The 22,898-nt window shown below is 43.3% G+C and overlaps 5 protein-coding genes across 5 annotated transcripts; all 5 read right to left on the bottom strand.

The window, feature by feature from the left end:
• Positions 1 to 1,294: 1,294 nt before the first annotated feature.
• Positions 1,295 to 1,999, bottom strand: LOC117188838 (D-3-phosphoglycerate dehydrogenase-like). The gene is made up of 2 exons (XM_033393303.1): positions 1,868 to 1,999; positions 1,295 to 1,804 (listed from the first exon to the last, which is right to left on the bottom strand). Exons 1-2 carry the CDS (start codon positions 1,995 to 1,997, stop codon positions 1,449 to 1,451), a joined length of 486 nt encoding a protein of 161 aa, XP_033249194.1. The 5' UTR covers positions 1,998 to 1,999; the 3' UTR covers positions 1,295 to 1,448.
• A 2,738-nt stretch (positions 2,000 to 4,737) lies between these two features.
• On the bottom strand, positions 4,738 to 6,330 carry LOC117189102 (G2/mitotic-specific cyclin-B3-like). The gene has a single exon (XM_033394099.1). The coding sequence runs from the start codon at positions 6,202 to 6,204 to the stop codon at positions 4,753 to 4,755; it is 1,452 nt and encodes a 483-aa protein (XP_033249990.1). The 5' UTR covers positions 6,205 to 6,330; the 3' UTR covers positions 4,738 to 4,752.
• Positions 6,331 to 8,483: 2,153 nt separating this feature from the next.
• Positions 8,484 to 21,911, bottom strand: LOC117188734 (D-3-phosphoglycerate dehydrogenase-like; the record flags this gene model as incomplete). Its single annotated transcript, XM_033393022.1, has 4 exons — positions 8,484 to 8,619; positions 21,039 to 21,412; positions 21,476 to 21,608; positions 21,675 to 21,911. Coding segments are annotated over 3 exons (726 nt in total), but the record flags the coding sequence as incomplete, so codon positions are not given.
• LOC108163898 (D-3-phosphoglycerate dehydrogenase) lies at positions 8,496 to 12,768 on the bottom strand. Its single transcript, XM_017299417.2, has 6 exons — positions 12,561 to 12,768; positions 12,360 to 12,410; positions 9,918 to 10,072; positions 9,256 to 9,475; positions 9,057 to 9,189; positions 8,496 to 8,993 (listed from the first exon to the last, which is right to left on the bottom strand). The coding sequence occupies exons 1-6, from the start codon at positions 12,642 to 12,644 to the stop codon at positions 8,638 to 8,640; spliced, it is 999 nt and encodes a 332-aa protein (XP_017154906.1). The 5' UTR covers positions 12,645 to 12,768; the 3' UTR covers positions 8,496 to 8,637.
• On the bottom strand, positions 17,221 to 18,807 carry LOC117188699 (G2/mitotic-specific cyclin-B3-like). Its single transcript, XM_033392940.1, has one exon. It carries the CDS (start codon positions 18,591 to 18,593, stop codon positions 17,289 to 17,291), a length of 1,305 nt encoding a protein of 434 aa, XP_033248831.1. The 5' UTR covers positions 18,594 to 18,807; the 3' UTR covers positions 17,221 to 17,288.
• Positions 21,912 to 22,898: the final 987 nt, after the last annotated feature.

Genomic DNA, 22,898 nt, shown 5'->3' with positions numbered 1-22,898 from the left:
AATTGACTTTTGACAATGTTCAATCTAATGGCACGGGGACATAAATATTGGAAGGAGGGGCACGTTTTGTACCCTTGAAAGGGTTGGACTGATTGTTGAATCTCAAATCCCATGAAGAATTCATAATGATGGGTCTGGCTGCTATGGAACTATAGAACCTGGTTGTTATTAGACGTAGTGGCACTAGTAGCCAGCTTTTATAAACTGTTAAACTCTTAAAGGTGCAAACTCTGTGAGGTAGCTAAAGCTGTCTGCCATGAAACTATAAAAGCTGGCTGCTATACCGAGCATCAGTTTGTAATCAGCAGAAGTCGTATTCTGAGCACTATTTCCAATACAAAGGATTATTTGTATACTCTTTTCTAAAATGTTAGTCTTACATCTTTCATTCCTGTATGTATGCGTCATGCGGCGGCGCCCCTCGGTCGGTTGGGCGTTAGGAGGGCTGAATCCACTGAATTCGTGCATCCATTGATAAATCAAAAAATCATATAAATATAAATGTATTGCTAAAATAAGAATGCATTCATATTTGGTTAAAAAATTATCTGTTGCAAACAAAAGAATAGAAAAAATGACAGAGCCCAAAAAGCTATCATCGTTGCAATGGAAACGCCAATAAACTTATTGAAACAGCGCACTTTTTGTTTCAAGCTTTTTAAATTAGTAAACAAATAAAAATATATGGGTAATAGTTTTTTTTCAATGTCGCACTACTTAAATACTTACTACTTTAATCGGCAAACAGCATTAAACGGCCATAAGTGTTGTGATAAGTAGATGTAAGCCGGTGTCATTGTTGGAACAGTTGGAGGGTTTCACAATTGCCCAAGGCACGCACACACACAGACACATGTAAAGACAGTCGAGCAGAAAATTTTACTCTCACTCTCTTTTTTCCATTGCCTGCAGTCCCACAGTCAGACATTCAGAGAGAGCAAGAAGAAAAGAGTCTGTTCGCATTTTCTTACTGTTTGGCTGTATAAGAATGAAAGCACGAGAGAGACTAGCTTTGGCGAACGAAGCTTTTGATACCCTTGCAGATCGTTGGTTGGCGGAGAGCTTTAAACTGAGTTACAGCTTTGAAAGAGTAAGCCAATACGAAGCCGGACTTGGAAGAGAAAGAGAGAGAGAGAGAGCGAGTTTGAGCTTAGCTACTGGACAAGGCTTTACTCATTCTTGCTTAGCTTTCTTCAAGAATCAAAAGAGCGAGCTTGAGCTTTCTTGCTGTTGGAAAAAAAGCCTGCCAAAGTACAAAGTACAAAGTACAGTCTGCTTAAAGTACAGTCTTCTGTTTGCGGTGAAATAACAGTTCTGCTATGTTTATTCATATTCTTGTTTTGTATTTACAATGAGTGCTGCCAATCCTCTTCATAAAACTGGCAAGAGAACGTTGTAATGTTGTGAGAATGCATTAATTCGAATTTCTCCTTGGGGCCGTCCGCGCTCTACTGATAATGGGCGAGGGCCTCCTTGTTGATAACGCCCGCGGTGCTCGTGTACTTCGGGGATGTGCCATTGAGGGCGATGAACTGCTCTGCCACCTCGACGGCAACACGCACTTGCGCCTCCGCTGTGCTGGCTCCCAAATGGGGCGTGGCGACCACCTTCGGGTGACTGATGAGTGCCTTGGTGACCGCAGACTTGGGCGGCTCCTCGGGATACACGTCGAAGGCGGCCCCATCCACTTGGCCACTCTCAAGGGCGTCGATGATGGCCTGCTCATCTATGATGCCGCCCCGAGCCACGTTCACGACCTTGACGCCCTTCTTGCACTTGGCCAGAGTCTCCGTGGAGATGAGATCTGTGGACAGACGGAAAGGGACATCGATAAATACATATTTCAGGACCCCCGTTGATTACTCACTTCTGGTGGCTGGAATCAGAGGCGTGTGCACCGTTATATAGTCGGCTAGTGGCCAGATCTCCTCCAGGGAGAGCTTCTGAATCCCCACAGCCTTGGCCTCCGCCTCCGTGGTGATGGGATCGTAGCCCATTATCTACAAAAACATTCCACCTTCAATTAGTATTGTGTCCAAGGCGAAAATTCGGAAAATGGTGAAAAATTCGACGGAAAAAATGTCGTGCAGGTCTGTAGTGAAGTTTGGTGTAATTATGCAGTGATTATATAGAAAACGAGGGGAACATTGTGAGTTGCTGCGGACACCGCAACTCTACAGTTATACCCGATACTAAGTCAGTATGGCTCTCCTGCGGCAGACGCCGCTAATATTGAACGACACGACAAAGAGTGCGTGCGAGAGAGACAGAAAATCCGTCTGAGCGTGACGTCGGGCGCTGCGTAGCCAGTGCAAATTGATTTGTTCCGTTTGGCTATAAAAATTATCTGATCTGGTCCAGATTCAGCAATCTGATAGATATGGTCGTTATCTATGGTTCTGCGTTTTTAGTTTTCTCGAATGTGCAATATTGTGGATGCAACAGATTTTCGTCCTTTGTGGGGGCGGAAGGGGGTGGGGCGAAATTCTGAGATATACGTTTTATAGTGAGATCTAACAGAAGTGCGGAAACCAAATTTGGTTACTCTAGCCTTAATAGTCTCTGAGATTTGTGGATGCCCCAGATTTTCGTCCTTTGCGGGGGCGGAAGGGGGTGTGGCGAAATTTGGACACGAAACGGTCAAGGTCCGATATCACAGGAGTGTGGATACCAAATTTGGTTGCTCTGGCTCTTATAGGTTCTGAGATCCTTGAACTCATATTTTGCAATTGACAAAACCGACCATGAAACCTGTGTGTTAGAGAGAGACAGAGCGAGAAAGAATGAAATTGTTTTCTTGATTCTGGCTATAATAATTATACGATCTGGTTGAGATTTTACACTCTAGAACATATAGTCATCCTCTACGATTCTGCGTTTTTGGCTTTATCGTATCTTTAAAAATGTGGATGCCACAGATTTTCGTCCTTTGTGGGGGCGGAAGTGGGCGGGGCGAAGTTTTGAAATATTTTTGTAGCAGTGACATATCACAGAAGTCTGGATCCAAAACATCGTTGCTATAGACAGACATGGCTCAATCGACTCGGCTATTGATGCTGATCAAGAATATATATACTTTATGGGGTCGGAAACGATTCCTTCTGGACGTTACACACATCCACTTTTACCAAAAATCTAATATACCCCAATACTCATTTTGAGTATCGGGTATAAAAATGTGTTTGATCAAGGGCGGGAGCGCAAAAGAGGCAAATGGTGACAAAAATGCAGCTTGACGAAGGAAAAGTGCGGCAATGGGTAATATTAAAGTGCAATATTGGATACAAATGTAGAAAAACATACTATTTTTGCATACTTTATTTTTTTTCATGTTTCAAAATCTAAAATAAGTAATTGTTTCGTTGTCTCGCCATTTTTTCGTTTGATCACGTGAGTTCCAGCTATGTGTGTGTGTTCGTGCTTGAAAATTCGTCAAGTTTTGTCCCTTTCCCACTCCCATTACTCGGGAGTAGTAGTGGGATGCAGTGAAGAAGAGAAACAAAAAGGAATGAGTGCTCTCTTTCCAAGGGAAGTTTCATGAAAGGGTGAGGCATTCCCAATGCTGCTGATCTGACTCTCTCTTGTCCCTGTAGTGCCTCACCTCATATTAATAAATGAATGCATAGAATTTGTGCTCTTATTGGAAATCATTTTGTGCGTTTCGTTTGGGGTTTCTGTGGATGGCATGGATCATCGGTTTTCATGGGAGGACAAATGGGAGTCTGGTTGGTATGCTGCCCCAGACATGGAATCATGTTTCCAGCCGTTTCAGGTGCTTTAATATTTGCGCAGATCCAAATAAGGCCGACTCTGGGATTGACAACCCTTCTCCCAGGCCTTCTGAACTGTGAATGATGTGGCATACGAGTATATGCCAGGAGCAGTTTTCATTTGACAGGACATGCGGATAGGTGGCTTGCAGTTGCATTTAATGGCAAAAATATTTATGCACCAGTACCTTTCTTTTGAGATATTAGTTTTGGTTTATTTCATCAGAAAGTCAGGAATTAAATAAAACTGTCCCATAAGTTTCACTGAATTGCTGGAAAGAAGGGAATCGCCGTCTATTATTCTTTATGTTTTTGTTGTTGGTGGCTTACGAAATAAGTTTATTAAATGGTAGAACAAAATATTTGTTGCGTTTTGCAGTAGAGATTCTCTCCTTCTTTCTCTGTCTCTCTTTTGAACGTATTGCTTTTGTTGTTTAATGCAAGGACGGAGCGATCTCTCCATGATTTCTCTCAATTTTGCTCGTCTTGTTATGAGAGCTGGATAAAACATATAGAGAAATAGAGGAACTACCACTGTTTATCATATTTTCATCATTAGGAACTTTAGAACTAATTATCTATATATTCTTTACATTTTTGCACACCTATCTCTTTCCTTAATCTCATACCAACACCAGTTCTTACGATTCTCGCTCCTCTTCTGGGGCGCACACTGCACGAGGAAGTTTGTGAGAAAAAGAGAGAGAAAGAGTCCGCGTGTGGCAGGGGAAGTGTAGCCACAGAAAATTGGTATCCTCATTCTTGTTATAATAGTAAATCGATTTGACCCAGATTCGGCAATCTGCCAGATATGGTACCTCCTCGTACCTTCAAAACAGACAGCCAGAAAGACAGACAAAGATGTATCGACTTGGCTAATCAAGAATATATATTCTTTATGGGGTCGGAAACGCTTTCTTCTGGGCGTGACACCCATCCAAACTCAAAACAAATACCGGGCTTAATAAACTGAACATAATATTTATGTAATACTAATGCAAAAGTCACAATAATACAAATAAATCAAAAATAAATAGCAACATAAAAATAGATCACAAAAATATATAAACTTGTGTGGGAATATGTCAGGGACAGGAAGGGGGCAGGGGACATTGTGTGTGTCCTCTTCAGTGGTGGGTTCTGCTTTTTTTTGTTTTGGGGCCAGGTTGTTCTGGAACAGCTCCTGGTTGGTGAGCAGCGGCACCTTGGCCACCTCGTGGAATATCTTGTCCGAGTACTTGTTGCGTATTTTCTTGATGGTGTCCAGCGGCCTGCGATGGAGGCCGGCATTCAGGACGGGCACGATCTCGGCGAATTCCGCCAGCTGGAAGCCCGTGTAGTGGACCAGAGTCGAGGTCCAGGTCTGTTGCTCCAGGTGTGAGGCGCCGGCGCGCATGCGCAGGGCCATGTAGAGGGCGGCCGATGCCATCTGCGAGTCCCTGAACCCAATTGCGGCGTAGTCCATCAGCGACAGCTCCAGGATGTAGCGAGCCAGGGTCAGAGTGGTCCTCTTGACCTGGGCACAACGGGCGTAGCGACGCATGAAGCTGTAGGACAGGGGAATGCCCAGGTCGTATTGGATGAGGCGCAGCGTTTCGAGCTCCATCTTGACCAGCTCGTCGCGGCTGTAGGCCCCGTCGCAAATGTACAGCACCTCCCAGATCCGGAGGGGCAGGCGCTCTTCGTACTTGCTGGCAATGAAGAAGGCTGTGATCCCCAGGAGCTGCAGATTCTCCTTCTTGATGACTGCGCGGCACAAGTAGAGGTCCACGATCTTCACAGCCAAGTACAGGGCCTCGTGGTGGAACCCGAAGTGCTCCTGCACCTCGACCATCCAGTCGACCAGCACGGCCCGCATGTACGTGGTCAGGTGGATCTGTCGCGGCATGTAGTCCCCGATGGCGAACGCCGGCTCGCGTGTCTTCAGATAGTTGAAGATCTCCATGGAGTAGTGCGAGACCTGCAAGGGGTCGTCCCAGTTCTTCTGGTCAAAGTCGACCACACCTCGCGGGACGCGTCGAAGAGGCGCCAAGGCAATAGCGGCGGGACGCATGGAGTCGCCGCAGGTGGAGACGTCCTCCAGGCCCGACGGGTCCTCAGTCTGGTTGGAAATTCGACGCACCGGCTTGATGGCCACTCCTTGGGCTTGGGCTTGGGCCTGGGATCTGCATGGAATCTGGTCCATGTTGGGATTGGGGATCTCCCCCAAAAAAACGGTCTTCTTATTGAGCGTTGCCTTCGAGCGTTTGCCTTTTTCCAAAACCTTGTGGCAGCTCTCTTTGTCTTGATGCAGCGCCATGATCTTGGCATTGCTAGGATTGCAGTTGTTGCCCAGGGCAGAGCGTTTGACCTTTTCCTTCTTAATGGCCACGCTCATAGCGTCCTGACTGGTTACGGTGGCCCGGCTGGAGCTGGTTGCCTTTGCGGGCGCCATTCTGTAAAATACTATTGTATCTGTAGTCCTCTTCCCTCAGTTAATCTTTTGCGCTGTTAGCAGTGGCTTTGCTTAGTCCTGAGCACGTTTTCGATACTGTTTGCCGTTTGCTCTCTCAGAACGTTATGATTTCCTTCACAAAAACTCACTTGTAATGATTTCTCACCTGAAGCAGGATGCTCGGCCGCCTATGATAGGCTAAGGGATTGTATGCCTGCTTTGAAACTTTCATAAACAAATATTCAAAGACAATATAGCAGCAAAATTTTAGGGATATTCAGGAACATATTTTTGTAAAGTCAATTCAAAGTCGAAAAACACATCAACAATGATAAGGTTTGGGAAATAGGCTCTTCCTTAGCACTGTTTATGCAACAGATCAGCTTTTTTTTTATTGGGAATTGATAGCAAAGCATGGATCTAATAAAACATACCAAAAATATAATCGTACGTTATATAGTTTACTTTTTATTCCACCTGAAAGATGTAAAGTTCTCTAACAGATATTATCCAAAGAGCTCTTGAAATTCTTTGATTTTTGCCACCTCTTTTCGGTTGAACTCCCACTGTGCGGCTCTTGTAAATTTCTTGGTTTCTGAGGAATAGATTGGGTTGCACCACATTTTACATATGAATGGTTATTCATTATTATTTACTGTCACTTCGTTCTGGCTTCTATCCCTGTACTTTTGGCTATCGTATACGTCTTATATATCGTATATTTTCTATACACTGTATTGTTAGTGGCACCGCCTAAGACACACAAGTAAACTCCTTATCCGATGGTACATTAGTTAATTGTTCCTTACACAAAACTTGTGAAATTTAATTTTCTTCAGGGGGGTTACCCCCCTATGTGTGAAAGGGCCAGCTATGTGCAATTCTGGTTTGTTGCTTGCCAAAAGGAGGTCCCGTCCGAGGTCGAGGGAGTAGATGAGAACTTTTTCGATTAACACTGATGTCCGCCAAAGGAAACTTCCCCGCAAATTGACTTTTGACAATGTTCAATCTAATGGCACGGGGACATAAATATTGGAAGGAGGGGCACGTTTTGTACCCTTGAAAGGGTTGGACTGATTGTTGAATCTCAAATCCCATGAAGAATTCATAATGATGGGTCTGGCTGCTATGGAACTATAGAACCTGGTTGTTATTAGACGTAGTGGCACTAGTAGCCAGCTTTTATAAACTGTTAAACTCTTAAAGGTGCAAACTCTGTGAGGTAGCTAAAGCTGTCTGCCATGAAACTATAAAAGCTGGCTGCTATACCGAGCATCAGTTTGTAATCAGCAGAAGTCGTATTCTGAGCACTATTTCCAATACAAAGGATTATTTGTATACCCTTTTCTAAAATGTTAGTCTTACATCTTTCATTCCTGTATGTATGCGTCATGCGGCGGCGCCCCTCGGTCGGTTGGGCGTTAGGAGGGCTGAATCCACTGAATTCGTGCATCCATTGATAAATCAAAAAATCATATAAATATAAATGTATTGCTAAAATAAGAATGCATTCATATTTGGTTAAAAAATTATCTGTTGCAAACAAAAGAATAGAAAAAATGACAGAGCCCAAAAAGCTATCATCGTTGCAATGGAAACGCCAATAAACTTATTGAAACAGCGCACTCTTTGTTTCAAGCTTTTTAAATTAGTAAATAAATAAAAATATATGGGTAATAGTTTTTTTTCAATGTCGCACTACTTAAATACTTACTACTTTAATCGGCAAACAGCATTAAACGGCCATAAGTGTTGTGATAAGTAGATGTAAGCCGGTGTCATTGTTGGAACAGTTGGAGGGTTTCACAATTGCCCAAGGCACGCACACACACAGACACATGTAAAGACAGTCGAGCAGAAAATTTTACTCTCACTCTCTTTTTTCCATTGCCTGCAGTCCCACAGTCAGACATTCAGAGAGAGCAAGAAGAAAAGAGTCTGTTCGCATTTTCTTACTGTTTGGCTGTATAAGAATGAAAGCACGAGAGAGACTAGCTTTGGCGAACGAAGCTTTTGATACCCTTGCAGATCGTTGGTTGGCGGAGAGCTTTAAACTGAGTTACAGCTTTGAAAGAGTAAGCCAATACGAAGCCGGACTTGGAAGAGAACGAGAGAGAGAGAGAGCGAGTTTGAGCTTAGCTACTGGACAAGGCTTTACTCATTCTTGCTTAGCTTTCTTCAAGAATCAAAAGAGCGAGCTTGAGCTTTCTTGCTGTTGGAAAAAAAGCCTGCCAAAGTACAAAGTACAAAGTACAGTCTGCTTAAAGTACAGTCTTCTGTTTGCGGTGAAATAAGAGTTCTGCTATGTTTATTCATATTCCTGTTTTGTATTTACAATGAGTGCTGCCAATCCTCTTCATAAAACTGGCAAGAGAACGTTGTAATGTTGTGAGAATGCATTAATTCGAATTTCTCCTTGGGGCCGTCCGCGCTCTACTGATAATGGGCGAGGGCCTCCTTGTTGATAACGCCCGCGGTGCTCGTGTACTTCGGTGATGTGCCATTGAGGGCGATGAACTGCTCTGCCACCTCGACGGCAACACGCACTTGCGCCTCCGCTGTGCTGGCTCCCAAATGGGGCGTGGCGACCACCTTCGGGTGACTGATGAGTGCCTTGGTGACCGCAGACTTGGGCGGCTCCTCGGGATACACGTCGAAGGCGGCCCCGGCCACTTGGCCACTCTCAAGGGCGTCGATGATGGCCTGCTCATCTATGATGCCGCCCCGAGCCACGTTCACGACCTTGACGCCCTTCTTGCACTTGGCCAGAGTCTCCGTGGAGATGAGATCTGTGGACAGACGGAAAGGGACATCGATAAATACATATTTCAGGACCCCCGTTGATTACTCACTTCTGGTGGCTGGAATCAGAGGCGTGTGCACCGTTATATAGTCGGCTAGTGGCCAGATCTCCTCCAGGGAGAGCTTCTGAATCCCCACAGCCTTGGCCTCCGCCTCCGTGGTGATGGGATCGTAGCCAATTATCTACAAAAACATTCCACCTTCAATTAGTATTGTGTCCAAGGCAAAATGGAACTTGTTGAAACCCACCTTCATGCCCCACGTCTTCATGCGGATGGCCACCTCGCGTCCGATGCGGCCCAGGCCCAGGACGGCCAGGGTCTTGCCGTAGAGCTCCGTGCCGCTGTAGAGCTTCCTGTCCCAGCGACCCTCCTTCATGCTCTGCCCGGCGGGGACGACGGGTCTGGCCAGGGCACCAATTAGGATGCACGTCAGCTCACAGGCAGAAATAGAATTGCCACCCGGAGTGCTGAAAGCGACGGAGTTTAGTTAAACATTCCCTAAATGCCGTGACAGACGACAGTCGCGGAGCTGGGTGTTTCGGGGGCGGGGGCGGGGGCGTTTGTTGTGACTAGACAGCATTATGCAAATGCCCTTCCAAATAGCAAAAAAAAAGAAGAAACCAAGAGGCAAAAAAATATGGCAAATTTTCGCGCTTTGCTCCGTATCCTTGGCAATGCGCTGTGGCTTGTGACATCGCAGACCCCATTGCCCCCACTCCCCGCGACACTCGGGGTGCCTTAATTATGCGTGTCAAACGGCGGCAATTGACCCACGCGGGTCCCGTTCTGGATGGAGGCTGCAATACGATAGCGACGGCCAATCCGCCGATTGAAAATGCGCATAATTTTGGGCTATCGACAAGCTCCATCCCCCCCAGGGCTTGCACTAACGGCTTAAGGAGCACTTACTTAAGGACAACGACATTATGCGCTGTCGCTGCAGGCACATCGATGTTGTCCACCCCGGCCCCGGCACGGCCCACAACCTTCAGACTGCCGGCTCCAGCGGCCAGAACTTCCGCGGTTATTTTCGTATCCGAGCGAACGATGGCTGCGTCGTAATTCTGAGAAAAATGCGAGAAACTTAAGAATTAGAGTAGACATAAATATTTATGATAGTACATTCGATTTTTCCGCTCGCTTTTCAAGTACCCCATAGGGTATCAAATGGGATGTTTTATCTTGCCCTACAGTTTGCTCTGTGCCTCGATTCTGAGAAAATGCTTTCAATGTTGAGGCAACATCGTCTGATTGGCAGCCTGCTTGATAAGGCCGATTCGATTAGGCCCGCAAAAAGCGGCGATAGTGGTGATCTTTGATGTGAATACCCCAAGTGTTTGGACACATATTCCTAATCAAAGTGTTGGTAGAGTTCAGGCGTAGGAAACACTTTAATACCGTGTAATTTTAGTGTACTTCGGGCTACTACCAGCTACTAGATGGGTCGATGGGTCTTTCAATTCTGTCGAACGATTTATATGTCAACATCAACGTCATACATCAAGAATAGCTCACCATCTTTCGGGTCACAGTTCCAGTTAAAGGCATTAATAATATAAATATTATTATACAGAACTATATAGAACATATATTCATTAATGTAGAGGAAAACCACTGAAGAATATTCGTGTTTAGAATAGGCGATCCAACCACATCTGATTTAAGAATTTAGCTCCACATTTATATCGTGTTTATCTACCTCAATAAATTTCTTGTTTGATTCATTCTCTTTAAAACTTTAATGCTTGAAATTTTTAAATTGATTTAACCCGAAAAAATACGCAAACCTATGAAAGATTTTACAGTACTATTCCCACATTCAATTGGTTGAAATTTGCGAGTAAAATACTTGTTTTCGACGTATTCTTTTTTGTGAAAATGCATATCTCGTTAAAATTTCAAGCCTGACTGAATTTATTGTGTTAGAGCAAAAAAAGCAAAGCCAATAAAATATACATGGAAAATTCTGCATTGGTTTTAGCAAAAAGTTGAGTCATGGAATGTTTGCCCCTATAAATCCTTTGAGTTCAAAAATCTGAATTATAATTTTAATGCAGTTCATGATTTTTGAACAAATCTCTTTCTTTTTTTTTATTATAATTTTAAATGCAGCTCATGATTTTTGAATTCATTTCTGGATCACTAATCAGTGAATATAATCATTAGATTATGCTCTGGCTCTGTCGAAGCATTAATCCTATTTTTTGTTAAAGAACTAACGAGTAAAAGAATAGATTTTTAAGTGAGTGTAATTCGACTATTAGTAGATGCTTTTTTATTGCAAAACTTTTTTAATAAGTCATTCCGCAAACTGTTGGATGAAAGTTCAAGACCGTGAAACTAAATCCAATTATTTGGAGAGCAGTACAATATGTGTATTCCAGTATCAAGAGCTTCGAAGCAAAAAGTGTTTGTACTTTGAGAGAGTGAGCAGATAATCGCTCTGCCAACAGCTGATAACAAAAAAAATGTAAAATCGTGCGAGTTATTTGTAATTTTTACCATTTCAGGGGGTACGTCGGAAACACTATTATCAGTCGGCTATGACGAACGAGCCTCCTTAGCAACACAGGTTGTTGTGGGAACATTTTATTTATTTGAAGACACACTCAATTCTCTACGGGGTTGCATCAGACAATATTTGATTGTGATTTGATCTCTCCCATCAGTGGAGCACTTTTCTCCACAAGGGTATCTTGAACATGGCCATTAAAAACTCGCATCTTCGCTAAGCTTCATGTTGCAGAATACATATGTATCTATGTGCACGAGTACTTATGTTGCTTTGAGGTAATGCATAACATTGCATGCTGCAAACGCAAGTGTCCCTAAGCTGCAGTTAAATTACTCAAGAGGGTTTCACTTACATAAAGTTATTCCATTCGCAGGTACAGTGGGCCAAGAAAGTGTTTCTACAAGGGTACTCGATTGGGTTTGTGCACCCTCTTCAGGGGTTTAACATTTTTTCGTTCATAGGTTGTAAGATTTGTTGAATTGATGGACAAGACTTCATATAAGGGTTCATAAGGGTTCGTTTTTATGAAGGAAGATAAATTTCTCCAACATTATTGCTAGCTTTGGTGACATTATAGAGGATTTTTGGAAAGTTACAGGTGCTCGAGCAAACATTTTTATTGAAAAACTATGTCCAATCTAGAAACCTAGATATATTTAAAGAGCATTTAAATTTCAACTCACTCCCTTTTCTCTTTTTTTTAGTAACAACAAAATAAATCCATCACCTAATGAAATTTACATATTGAAATCCCAAGGGTACAAACACTTTCTGGACACACTGTATGCCCATGCATATGCCTGTGTGTGTATGGCAATCCCTTGGCAACAACTCACCTTAACTTCCTGGCACAGCTCGTCCACTGGGAGTTTCAGCTTGTATGTGACCTTGTCGAAGAGAAATGCGTAAACAACTTTGATTAAATTGTGCAATCAATCAAGTGCAATTTTTGTTCTGCTGATTGTCTCTGTTCAGGCACTCATACAATCACACCATCAGACATGCGAATACATGTGCACATGCCATGGAAAACTTACATTTATTCCATGTTCTTGGAGCAGCTCCACACACGACTTGTCCACTGCATCGCAGACCAAAACGTTCTTGATTTTTAGCGGCATATTAAACTTTGCCAAAAAAGTGCTGGAACGGTCAATTGTCTTGTTTGAATGAGAGATATATGTAGTACACCTTCCGCAACACGCGATCTGCTCGAGGGGCGAAACGATTTTTAAATGACTTCCAGCGCGAGAGCAAACGGCCATCGAACCTGACTCTGGCCGCTCCGAATGCACTGCGGTCGGCGGCGGCTGATAACTGGAACGATCGGTGAGAAGAGAGCATTGCACGCCCGCTGACGACTCTCTTTGAAGAAGCTCGCTCTCAGCTCGCCCACACTCATGGGTGCTCTGTGTGTGTGTGGGCTTTCGAAACGGGAATTCGTTTTGGCGTGCAAAACAACACTTAACCCATGGGGGGACACCGTCACAAAACGAGAACGAGAACTTTTTCAATAAGAAGCACAATATTTCTTAAAGTCCAGTTTTGAAAGAATATTAATTTTAGAATATATAATATATATATATATATATATATATAGAATATATATAGACAGATTATACAGTGCCGCTCAACTGAATAGGTTCAACAATTTTCAAAAGTCAAACCGCTATATCTCTTTAACTGTATAAATTGATTCATTGTTAATATAGCAAAAAAGTTTGTGGTTTCCAGGACACGTTTTTAAAGATAATTTATTAATTTTTTCAAAACCATTACAAAAATGCCTATTTATTTTATATATATATAAACATACATATATATTTAGAGAATTTTAAAAAGAAAAATTAAATAATTTCAGATATATTCTTTTCAAAAATAATTAAATATGTTTTTTTGTAGACTACTTGATTGGGGATTATCCACAATAATTCCATCGTTGAACAGCATTTCGGAAAGAGTACTTGTCCAGAACTATTTCGAGATGTAAACCCAAGAAAAAAAAATACTCGAAGTATATCCCATTTAATCGTGGGAACCCCAAATTTTTCGTTCAAAACGTTCAGAAGTATATCCCATTTAATCTTGGGATAAAAAATAATAGTACAATGTGACTTCCTTTTTAATTTTTCGTTCAAAAACCCCTCCCCATTGACAAGACACTCCTCTCATGGTTTCAATATTTTTATTGTATTTGCTTTTATTTGCAATTTAGCTTTCATTTATCTACGTATTTTCCAAAAAAATATTCCGAACAACAATTGAATGAGGTAAACGAAAACAAAACCAACAAAAACCGAGGCCCGAACTGTCGATCTTTCGTGCTGGAAACTTACAGGGTATTCCATATACCATATGCCATGGGTAGTACAATAAATAAACTAAATAATTCGATAAAAAATTTGAAATATCATAAACTATTTACATACAACTTTTGGAAATTGTTGATTTGTTTTAGTTACTGTTTGTTTTTTTTTTCCTTACAATATGTATAGTTTTTGTATGTATAAAATATTTTATATAAATTTTGGATTCGATTTGGATTGATATTCGTGTGTCTGAGTGTGTGTGTGTGTGGGGGGGACTGGAGTGGGGGCTTCGCTTGGTTAATCATAATATTTTGTTGGTTTTCTAAGAATTATTGAATAGGGAAATCTCAGGCGTGCTCTAGTCAAACTTTTCTCTCCCTTCCCTCGTTTAAACTTGTTTTCCAGTTTTAATTTAAATAGAAATTTCTCCTTTTTTTAAGGTAAAAAAAATATGGTTTTTGCTTTTGATTAAAGTGGCTTGAAAAGTAGAGAAGTTATTACAGCTAAATATAATTTATATAGGCATATTTTTCAGTATTTTTTTTTTCGCTATAAAATTTTGCGTGTTTGTTTGTGTGTGTGTATGGGCTTTGTTTTATTAACTGGAAATAAGATTCGATTATTACAAAAAAAAATTGCTCTATATTATAAGCAAACCGGTTGTTGTTTTTGTTTTTTTGTTTTTTTCATAACGCAGCGATCTTTGGAACTTTGTTTTGCCGATCGATCAGACAGAGGAATTTACATATACAATATATATAATATTAGTGGAATATCTGTATTATCCCGCAAGCTATGTTTCCGAAGATTTTCTTTTGTGCGGGAGCCGCCTCCCCTCTCCTCCCTTGAGATCAGACAAAGTCTCAGCATCAAAGATCGCTTCGCAGATGTCACTGAACATTATCTGGTACAATTTGTTATAGTTTCTTTTATAGTTTTATATTTTTTATTTTTCTGGTTTGCTTCGCTTACAAAATGCCGGCTGATCCTCTGTATCTGTTTATCCGTTTAAATTTTGTTAATTATAGTTTGGAACATACGGTACACCTCCATATATGTCCATGTATGGGGGCGTGTATCTCTTTATATGTATGTATATAAGATGTATGTATATCTATATTGAAATACCAGTTCTGTGAATTATGTGCAATATTTTCTTAAGTACACGTGGAGTCGATCTGGCCGAGGAGGATCGTGTCTAGGTTTTTGTCCTCAACATTATGCTAATATTAAAAAGTAATATTTCATATTTCATTGATTTAAGTTTAGCTAATACATAGATCAATTTTGTTTGCCACTTTATACAAGAAGTGCTTGCGTATCGTAGGTTAATCTTTACTTTGCTGCCATCCCCAGTGCCTACACCTAACGATCCATCCCCCAACTCCCAACTCCCAACTGGCGGCGGCACTGTTCTCCAGGAAACACTTGCTCTGATCTTCAAGTCTTGTTCCCATTTTCTCTGCCGCGTAGCTCTCCAAAAATTTACTTATATCACCTTTTGTGTGTAGTCTCTTACATATAAAAAAGTACTAGATTCTTGCCTTGTTCCTCGCTCCCCTTGTCCTTTGGCCCCTCCCCTTTGGGGTCCTGGACTTTGGGTTGGGTTCTGGGGCAGTGGCGATCGATTTGAATGCAGTGCTTGGCGCTAGGTCCACGAAATTTTGCTTGGTGGTTGGAATTGTAAAAGGAGTGCTTGTTCGGAATGGGCCAGATCAACGTTTACTTCAACATTTACATATATACTCGTAACACCTACAATACTTGAACAATAATTTTGACGCATACGACTTTAGCGTGAGGAGATGATATGGAACTGATGGACTGATGGATGGGCAGGGCAGGGGAAGTCTGTGAGTGGTGTGTCCTGATGGTTTGATGGTTTTTTAAGGCACTGGTAGTTTAAATCGCTATACCTCTAAGTGGGCTCTGGAATCGATCCCAGTCAGGGCTCGTTCGCTTGCAATCGGTGCGAACTGTGCGTACATTGGCAGGTGTGTGGCATGATATGGTGTGGTGCGGTGTGGCAAGGTAACTAGATCGAAGATATTGCTATAGCTTATAGTGGGCATCAAAACTAGTGGGAGTACGGGCCCTGCCCACTCGCCCACGGCCTCTGTCCGACAGCCTTGAGAGGCCCCGTACTATCGAGAAGCCCGTACAGGAAGTACATCTATCCGATAGTTAAAGGCTAGTATTGTAGCATTACTAAGGTAGCGGAAGAAGTAGAGGAAGAAAGAGGAAGGGAGTCCTTCCTTCTCTTTGTACCCTGCCGGAGTCTGGTTGGTATGCTGCCCCAGACATGGAATCATGTTTCCAGCCGTTTCAGGTGCTTTAATATTTGCGCAGATCCAAATAAGGCCGACTCTGGGATTGACAACCCTTCTCCCAGGCCTTCTGAACTGTGAATGATGTGGCATACGAGTATATGCCAGGAGCAGTTTTCATTTGACAGGACATGCGGATAGGTGGCTTGCAGTTGCATTTAATGGCAAAAATATTTATGCACCAGTACTTTTCTTTTAAGATATTAGCTTTGGTTTATTTCATCAGAAAGTCAGGAATTAAATAAAACTGTCCCATAAATTTCACTGAATTGCTGGAAAGAAGGGAATCGCCGTCTATTATTCTTTATGTTTTTGTTGTTGGTGGCTTACGAAATAAATTTATTAAATGGTAGAACAAAATATTTGTTGCGTTTTGCAGTAGAGATTCTCTCCTTCTTTCTCTGTCTCTCTTTTGAACGTATTGCTTTTGTTGTTTAATGCAAGGACGGAGCGATCTCTCCATGATTTCTCTCAATTTTGCTCGTCTTGTTATGAGAGCTGGATAAAACATATAGAGAAATAGAGGAACTACCACTGTTTATCATATTTTCATCATTAGGAACTTTATAACTAATTATCTATATATTCTTTACATTTTTGCACACCTATCTCTTTCCTTAATCTCATACCAACACCAGTTGTTACGATTCTCGCTCCTCTTCTGGGGCGCACACTGCACGAGGAAGTTTGTGAGAAAAAGAAAGAGAGAAAGAGTCCGCGTGTGGCAGGGGAAGTGTAGCCACAGAAAATTGGTATCCTCATTCTTGTTATAATAGTAAATCGATTTGACCCAGATTCGGCAATCTGCCAGATATGGTACCTCCTCGTACCTTCAAAACAGACAGCCAGAAAGACAGACAAAGATTTATCGACTTGGCTAATCAAGAATATATATTCTTTATGGGGTCGGAAACGCTTTCTTCTGGGCGTGACACCCATCCAAACTCAAAACAAATACCGGGCTTAATAAACTGAACATAATATTTATGTAATACTAATGCAAAAGTCACAATAATACAAATAAATCAAAAATAAATAGCAACATAAAAATAGATCACAAAAATATATAAGCTTGTGTGGGAATATGTCAGGGACAGGAAGGGGGCAGGGGACATTGTGTGTGTCCTCTTCAGTGGTGGGTTCTGCTTTTTTGTTTTGGGGCCAGGTTGTTCTGGAACAGCTCCTGGTTGGTGAGCAGCGGCACCTTGGCCACCTCGTGGAATATCTTGTCCGAGTACTTGTTGCGTATTATCTTGATGGTGTCCAGCGGCCTGCGATGGAGGCCGGCATTCAGGACGGGCACGATCTCGGCGAATTCCGCCAGCTGGAAGCCCGTGTAGTGGACCAGAGTCGAGGTCCAGGTCTGTTGCTCCAGGTGTGAGGCGCCGGCGCGCATGCGCAGGGCCATGTAGAGGGCGGCCGATGCCATCTGCGAGTCCCTGAACCCAATTGCGGCGTAGTCCATCAGCGACAGCTCCAGGATGTAGCGAGCCAGGGTCAGAGTGGTCCTATTGACCTGGGCACAACGGGCGTAGCGACGCAGGAAGCTGTAGGACAGGGGAATGCCCAGGTCGTACTGGATGAGGCGCAGCGTTTCGAGCTCCATCTTGACCAGCTCGTCGCGGCTGTAGGCCCCGTCGCAAATGTACAGCACCTCCCAGATCCGGAGGGGCAGGCGCTCTTCGTACTTGCTGGCAATGAAGAAGGCTGTGATCCCCAGGAGCTGCAGATTCTCCTTCTTGATGACTGCGCGGCACAAGTAGAGGTCCACGATCTTCACAGCCAAGTACAGGGCCTCGTGGTGGAACCCGAAGTGCTCCTGCACCTCGACCATCCAGTCGACCAGCACGGCCCGCATGTACGTGGTCAGGTGGATCTGTCGCGGCATGTAGTCCCCGATGGCGAACGCCGGCTCGCGTGTCTTCAGATAGTTGAAGATCTCCATGGAGTAGTGCGAGACCTGCAAGGGGTCGTCCCAGTTCTTCTGGTCAAAGTCGACCACACCTCGCGGGACGCGTCGAAGAGGCGCCAAGGCAATAGCGGCGGGACGCATGGAGTCGCCGCAGGTGGAGACGTCCTCCAGGCCCGACGGGTCCTCAGTCTGGTTGGAAATTCGACGCATCGGCTTGATGGCCACTCCTTGGGCTTGGGCTTGGGCCTGGGATCTGCATGGAATCTGGTCCATGTTGGGATTGGGGATCTCCCCCAAAAAAACGGTCTTCTTATTGAGCGTTGCCTTCGAGCGTTTGCCTTTTTCCAAAACCTTGTGGCAGTTCTCTTTGTCTTGATGCAGCGCCATGATCTTGGCATTGCTAGGATTGCAGTTGTTGCCCAGGGCAGAGCGTTTGACCTTTTCCTTCTTAATGGCCACGCTCATAGCGTCCTGACTGGTTACGGTGGCCCGGCTGGAGCTGGTTGCCTTTGTGGGCGCCATTCTGTAAAATACTATTGTCCTCTGTAGTCCTCTTCCCTCAGTTAATCTTTTGCGCTGTTAGCAGTGGCTTTGCTTAGTCCTGAGCACGTTTTCGATACTGTTTCCCGTTTGCTCTCTCACAACGTTATGATTTCCTTCACAAAAACTCACTTGTAATGATTTCTCACCTGAAGCAGGATGCTCGGCCGCCTATGATAGGCTAAGGGATTGTATGCCTGCTTTGAAACTTTCATAAACAAATATTCAAAGACAATATAGCAGCAAAATTTTAGAGATATTCAGGAACATATTTTTGTAAAGTCAATTCAAAGTCGAAAAACACATCAACAATGATAAGGTTTGGGAAATAGGCTCTTCCTTAGCACTGTTTATGCAACAGATCAGCTTTTTTTTTTTATTGGGAATTGATAGCAAAGCATGGATCTAATAAAACATACCAATACCAAAATATAATCGTACGTTATATAGTTTACTTTTTATTCCACCTGAAAGATGTAAAGTTCTCTAACAGATATTATCCAAAGAGCTCTTGAAATTCTTTGATTTTTGCCACCTCTTTTCGGTTGAACTCCCACTGTGCGGCTCTTGTAAATTTCTTGGTTTCTGGGGAATAGATTGGGTTGCACCACACTTTACATATGAATGGTTATTCATTATTATTTGCTGTCACTTCGTTCTGGCTTCTATCCTTGTACTTTTGGCTATCGTATACGTCGTATATATCGTATATTTTCTATACACTGTATTGTTAGTGGCACCGCCTAAGACACACAAGTAAACTCCTTATCCGATGGTACATTAGTTAATTGTTCCTTACACAAAACTTGTGAAATTGAATTTTCTTCAGGGGGGTTACCCCCCTATGTGTGAAAGGGCTAGCTATGTGCAATTCTGGTTTGTTGCTTGCCAAAAGGAGGTCCCGTCCGAGGTCGAGGGAGTAGATGAGAACTTTTTCGATTAACACAGATGTCCGCCAAAGGAAACTTCCCCGCAAATTGACTTTTGACAATGTTCAATCTAATGGCACGGGGACATAAATATTGGAAGGAGGGGCACGTTTTGTACCCTTGAAAGGGTTGGACTGATTGTTGAATCTCAAATCCCATGAAGAATTCATAATGATGGGTCTGGCTGCTATGGAACTATAGAACCTGGTTGTTATTAGACGTAGTGGCACTAGTAGCCAGCTTTTATAAACTGTTAAACTCTTAAAGGTGCAAACTCTGTGAGGTAGCTAAAGCTGTCTGCCATGAAACTATAAAAGCTGGCTGCTATACCGAGCATCAGTTTGTAATCAGCAGAAGTCGTATTCTGAGCACTATTTCCAATACAAAGGATTATTTGTATACCCTTTTCTAAAATGTTAGTCTTACATCTTTCATTCCTGTATGTATGCGTCATGCGGCGGCGCCCCTCGGTCGGTTGGGCGTTAGGAGGGCTGAATCCACTGAATTCGTGCATCCATTGATAAATCAAAAAATCATATAAATATAAATGTATTGCTAAAATAAGAATGCATTCATATTTGGTTAAAAAATTATCTGTTGCAAACAAAAGAATATAAAAAATGACAGAGCCCAAAAAGCTATCATCGTTGCAATGGAAACCCCAATAAACTTATTGAAACAGCGCACTCTTTGTTTCAAGCTTTTTAAATTAGTAAATAAATAAAAATATATGGGTAATAGTTTTTTTTCAATGTCGCACTACTTAAATACTTACTACTTTAATCGGCAAACAGCATTAAACGGCCATAAGTGCTGTGATAAGTAGATGTAAGCCGGTCATTGTTGGTACAGTTGGAGGGTTTCACAATTGCCCAAGGCACGCACACACACAGCCACATGTAAAGACAGTCGAGCAGAAAATTTTACTCTCACTCTCTTTTTTCCATTGCCTGCAGTCCCACAGTTAGACATTCAGAGAGAGCAAGAAGAAAAGAGTCTGTTCGCATTTTCTTACTGTTTGGCTGTATACGAATGAAAGCACGAGAGAGACTAGCTTTGGCGAACGAAGCTTTTGATACCCTTGCAGATCGTTGGTTGGCGGAGAGCTTTAAACTGAGTTACAGCTTTGAAAGAGTAAGCCAATACGAAGCCGGACTTGGAAGAGAAAGAGAGAGAGAGAGATCGAGTTTGAGCTTACCTACTGGACAAGGCTTTACTCATTCTTGCTTAGCTTTCTTCAAGAATCAAAAGAGCGAGCTTGAGCTTTCTTGCTGTTGGAAAAAAAGCCTGCAAAAAAGAATGCCTTGCTCTGGCTCTCCTTTTTGTGCTTGACTTACGAGACCGTCTCTCTCTCTTTGTCTGCTTAAAGTACAGTCTTCTGTTTGCGGTGAAATAACAGTTCTGCTATGTTTATTCATATTCTTGTTTTGTATTTACAATGAGTTCTGCCAATCCTCTTCATAAAACTGGCAAGAGAACGTTGTAATTCGAATTTCTCCTTGGGGCCGTCCGCGCTCTACTGATAATGGGCGAGGGCCTCCTTGTTGATAACGCCCGCGGTGCTCGTGTACTTCGGTGATGTGCCATTGAGGGCGATGAACTGCTCTGCCACCTCGACGGCAACACGCACTTGCGCCTCCGCTGTGCTGGCTCCCAAATGGGGCGTGGCGACCACCTTCGGGTGACTGATGAGTGCCTTGGTGACCGCAGACTTGGGCGGCTCCTCGGGATACACGTCGAAGGCGGCCCCGGCCACTTGGCCACTCTCAAGGGCGTCGATGATGGCCTGCTCATCTATGATGCCGCCCCGAGCCACGTTCACGACCTTGACGCCCTTCTTGCACTTGGCCAGAGTCTCCGTGGAGATGAGATCTGTGGACAGACGGAAAGGGACATCGATAAATACATATTTCAGGACCCCCGTTGATTACTCACTTCTGGTGGCTGGAATCAGAGGCGTGTGCACCGTTATATAGTCGGCTAGTGGCCAGATCTCCTCCAGGGAGAGCTTCTGAATCCCCACAGCCTTGGCCTCCGCCTCCGTGGTGATGGGATCGTAGCCAATTATCTACAAAAACATTCCACCTTCAATTAGTATTGTGTCCAAGGCAAAATGGAACTTGTTGAAACCCACCTTCATGCCCCACGTCTTCATGCGGATGGCCACCTCGCGTCCGATGCGGCCCAGGCCCAGGACGGCCAGGGTCTTGCCGTAGAGCTCCGTGCCGCTGTAGAGCTTCCTGTCCCAGCGACCCTCCTTCATGCTCTGCCCGGCGGGGACGACGGGTCTGGCCAGGGCACCAATTAGGATGCACGTCAGCTCACAGGCAGAAATAGAATTGCCACCCGGAGTGCTGAAAGCGACGGAGTTTAGTTAAACATTCCCTAAATGCCGTGACAGACGACAGTCGCGGAGCTGGCACTTCGCCCCGCCCACTTCCGCCCCCACAAAGGACGAAAATCTGTGGCATCTACATTTTTAAAGATACGATAAAACCAAAAACGCAGAATCGTAGAGGATGACTATATGTTCTAGAGTGTAAAATCTCAACCAGATCGTATAATTATTATAGCCAGAATCAAGAAAACAATTTCATTCTTTCTCGCTCTGTCTCTCTCTAACACACAGGTTTCATAGTCGGTTTTGCCAATTGCAAAATATGAGTTCAAGGATCTCAGAACCTATAAGAGCCAAAGCAACCAAATTTGGTATCCACACTCCTGTGATATCGGACCTTGACCGTTTCGTGTCCAAATTTCGCCACACCCCCTTCCGCCCCCGCAAAGGACGAAAATCTGGGGCATCCACAAATCTCAGAGACTATTAAGGCTAGAGTAACCAAATTTTGTATCCGCACTTCTGTTAGATCTCACTATAAAACGTATATCTCAGAATTTCGCCCCACCCCCTTCCGCCCCCACAAAGGACGAAAATCTGTTGCACCAACAATATTGCACATTCGAGAAAACTGATTCAGATTGCTGAATCTGGATCAGATCGGATCATTTTTGTAGCCAAAAGGAACAAATCAATTTGCAGTGGCTACGCAGCCCCCGACGTCACGCTCAGACTGATTTTCTGTCTCTCTCGCACGCACTCTTTGTCGTGTCGTTCAATATTAGCGGCGTCTGCCGCAGGAGAGCCATACTGACTTAGTATCGGGTATAACTGTAGAGTTGCGGTGTCCGCAGCAACTCACAACGTTCCACCTCGTTTTTGTATAGATTAATTTATTGTTAATATAGCAAGAAATTTGGTGGTTTCCAGGACACGTTTTTAAAGACTATTTATTAATTTTTTCAAAACCATTACAAAAAATGAATATTTTTTGTATATTTATATTTAAAGAATTTTAAA

Source organism: Drosophila miranda, chromosome 4, assembly GCF_003369915.1.
Source record: "Drosophila miranda strain MSH22 chromosome 4, D.miranda_PacBio2.1, whole genome shotgun sequence".
NCBI lineage: Eukaryota > Metazoa > Arthropoda > Insecta > Diptera > Drosophilidae > Drosophila > Drosophila miranda.
The sequence above is the reverse complement of the archived record's forward strand: the minus strand, read 5'-3'. Positions and strand labels throughout refer to the sequence as shown.

Bases quoted from the DNA above. Each gene is read 5' to 3' on its own strand.
- LOC117188838 (XM_033393303.1), bottom strand. From the start codon at position 1,997: ATGGGCTACGATCCCATCACCACGGAGGCGGAGGCCAAGGCTGTGGGG. The intron at 1,805-1,867 runs GTGAGTAATCAA...GTCTGTCCACAG, and splicing joins TCTGATTCCAGCCACCAGAA to ATCTCATCTCCACGGAGACT.
- LOC117189102 (XM_033394099.1), bottom strand. From the start codon at position 6,204: ATGGCGCCCGCAAAGGCAACCAGCTCCAGCCGGGCCACCGTAACCAGT.
- LOC108163898 (XM_017299417.2), bottom strand. From the start codon at position 12,644: ATGCCGCTAAAAATCAAGAACGTTTTGGTCTGCGATGCAGTGGACAAG. The intron at 9,476-9,917 runs GTAAGTGCTCCT...CGTCGCTTTCAG, and splicing joins CATAATGTCGTTGTCCTTAA to CACTCCGGGTGGCAATTCTA. The intron at 8,994-9,056 runs GTGAGTAATCAA...GTCTGTCCACAG, and splicing joins TCTGATTCCAGCCACCAGAA to ATCTCATCTCCACGGAGACT.
- LOC117188699 (XM_033392940.1), bottom strand. From the start codon at position 18,593: ATGGCGCCCACAAAGGCAACCAGCTCCAGCCGGGCCACCGTAACCAGT.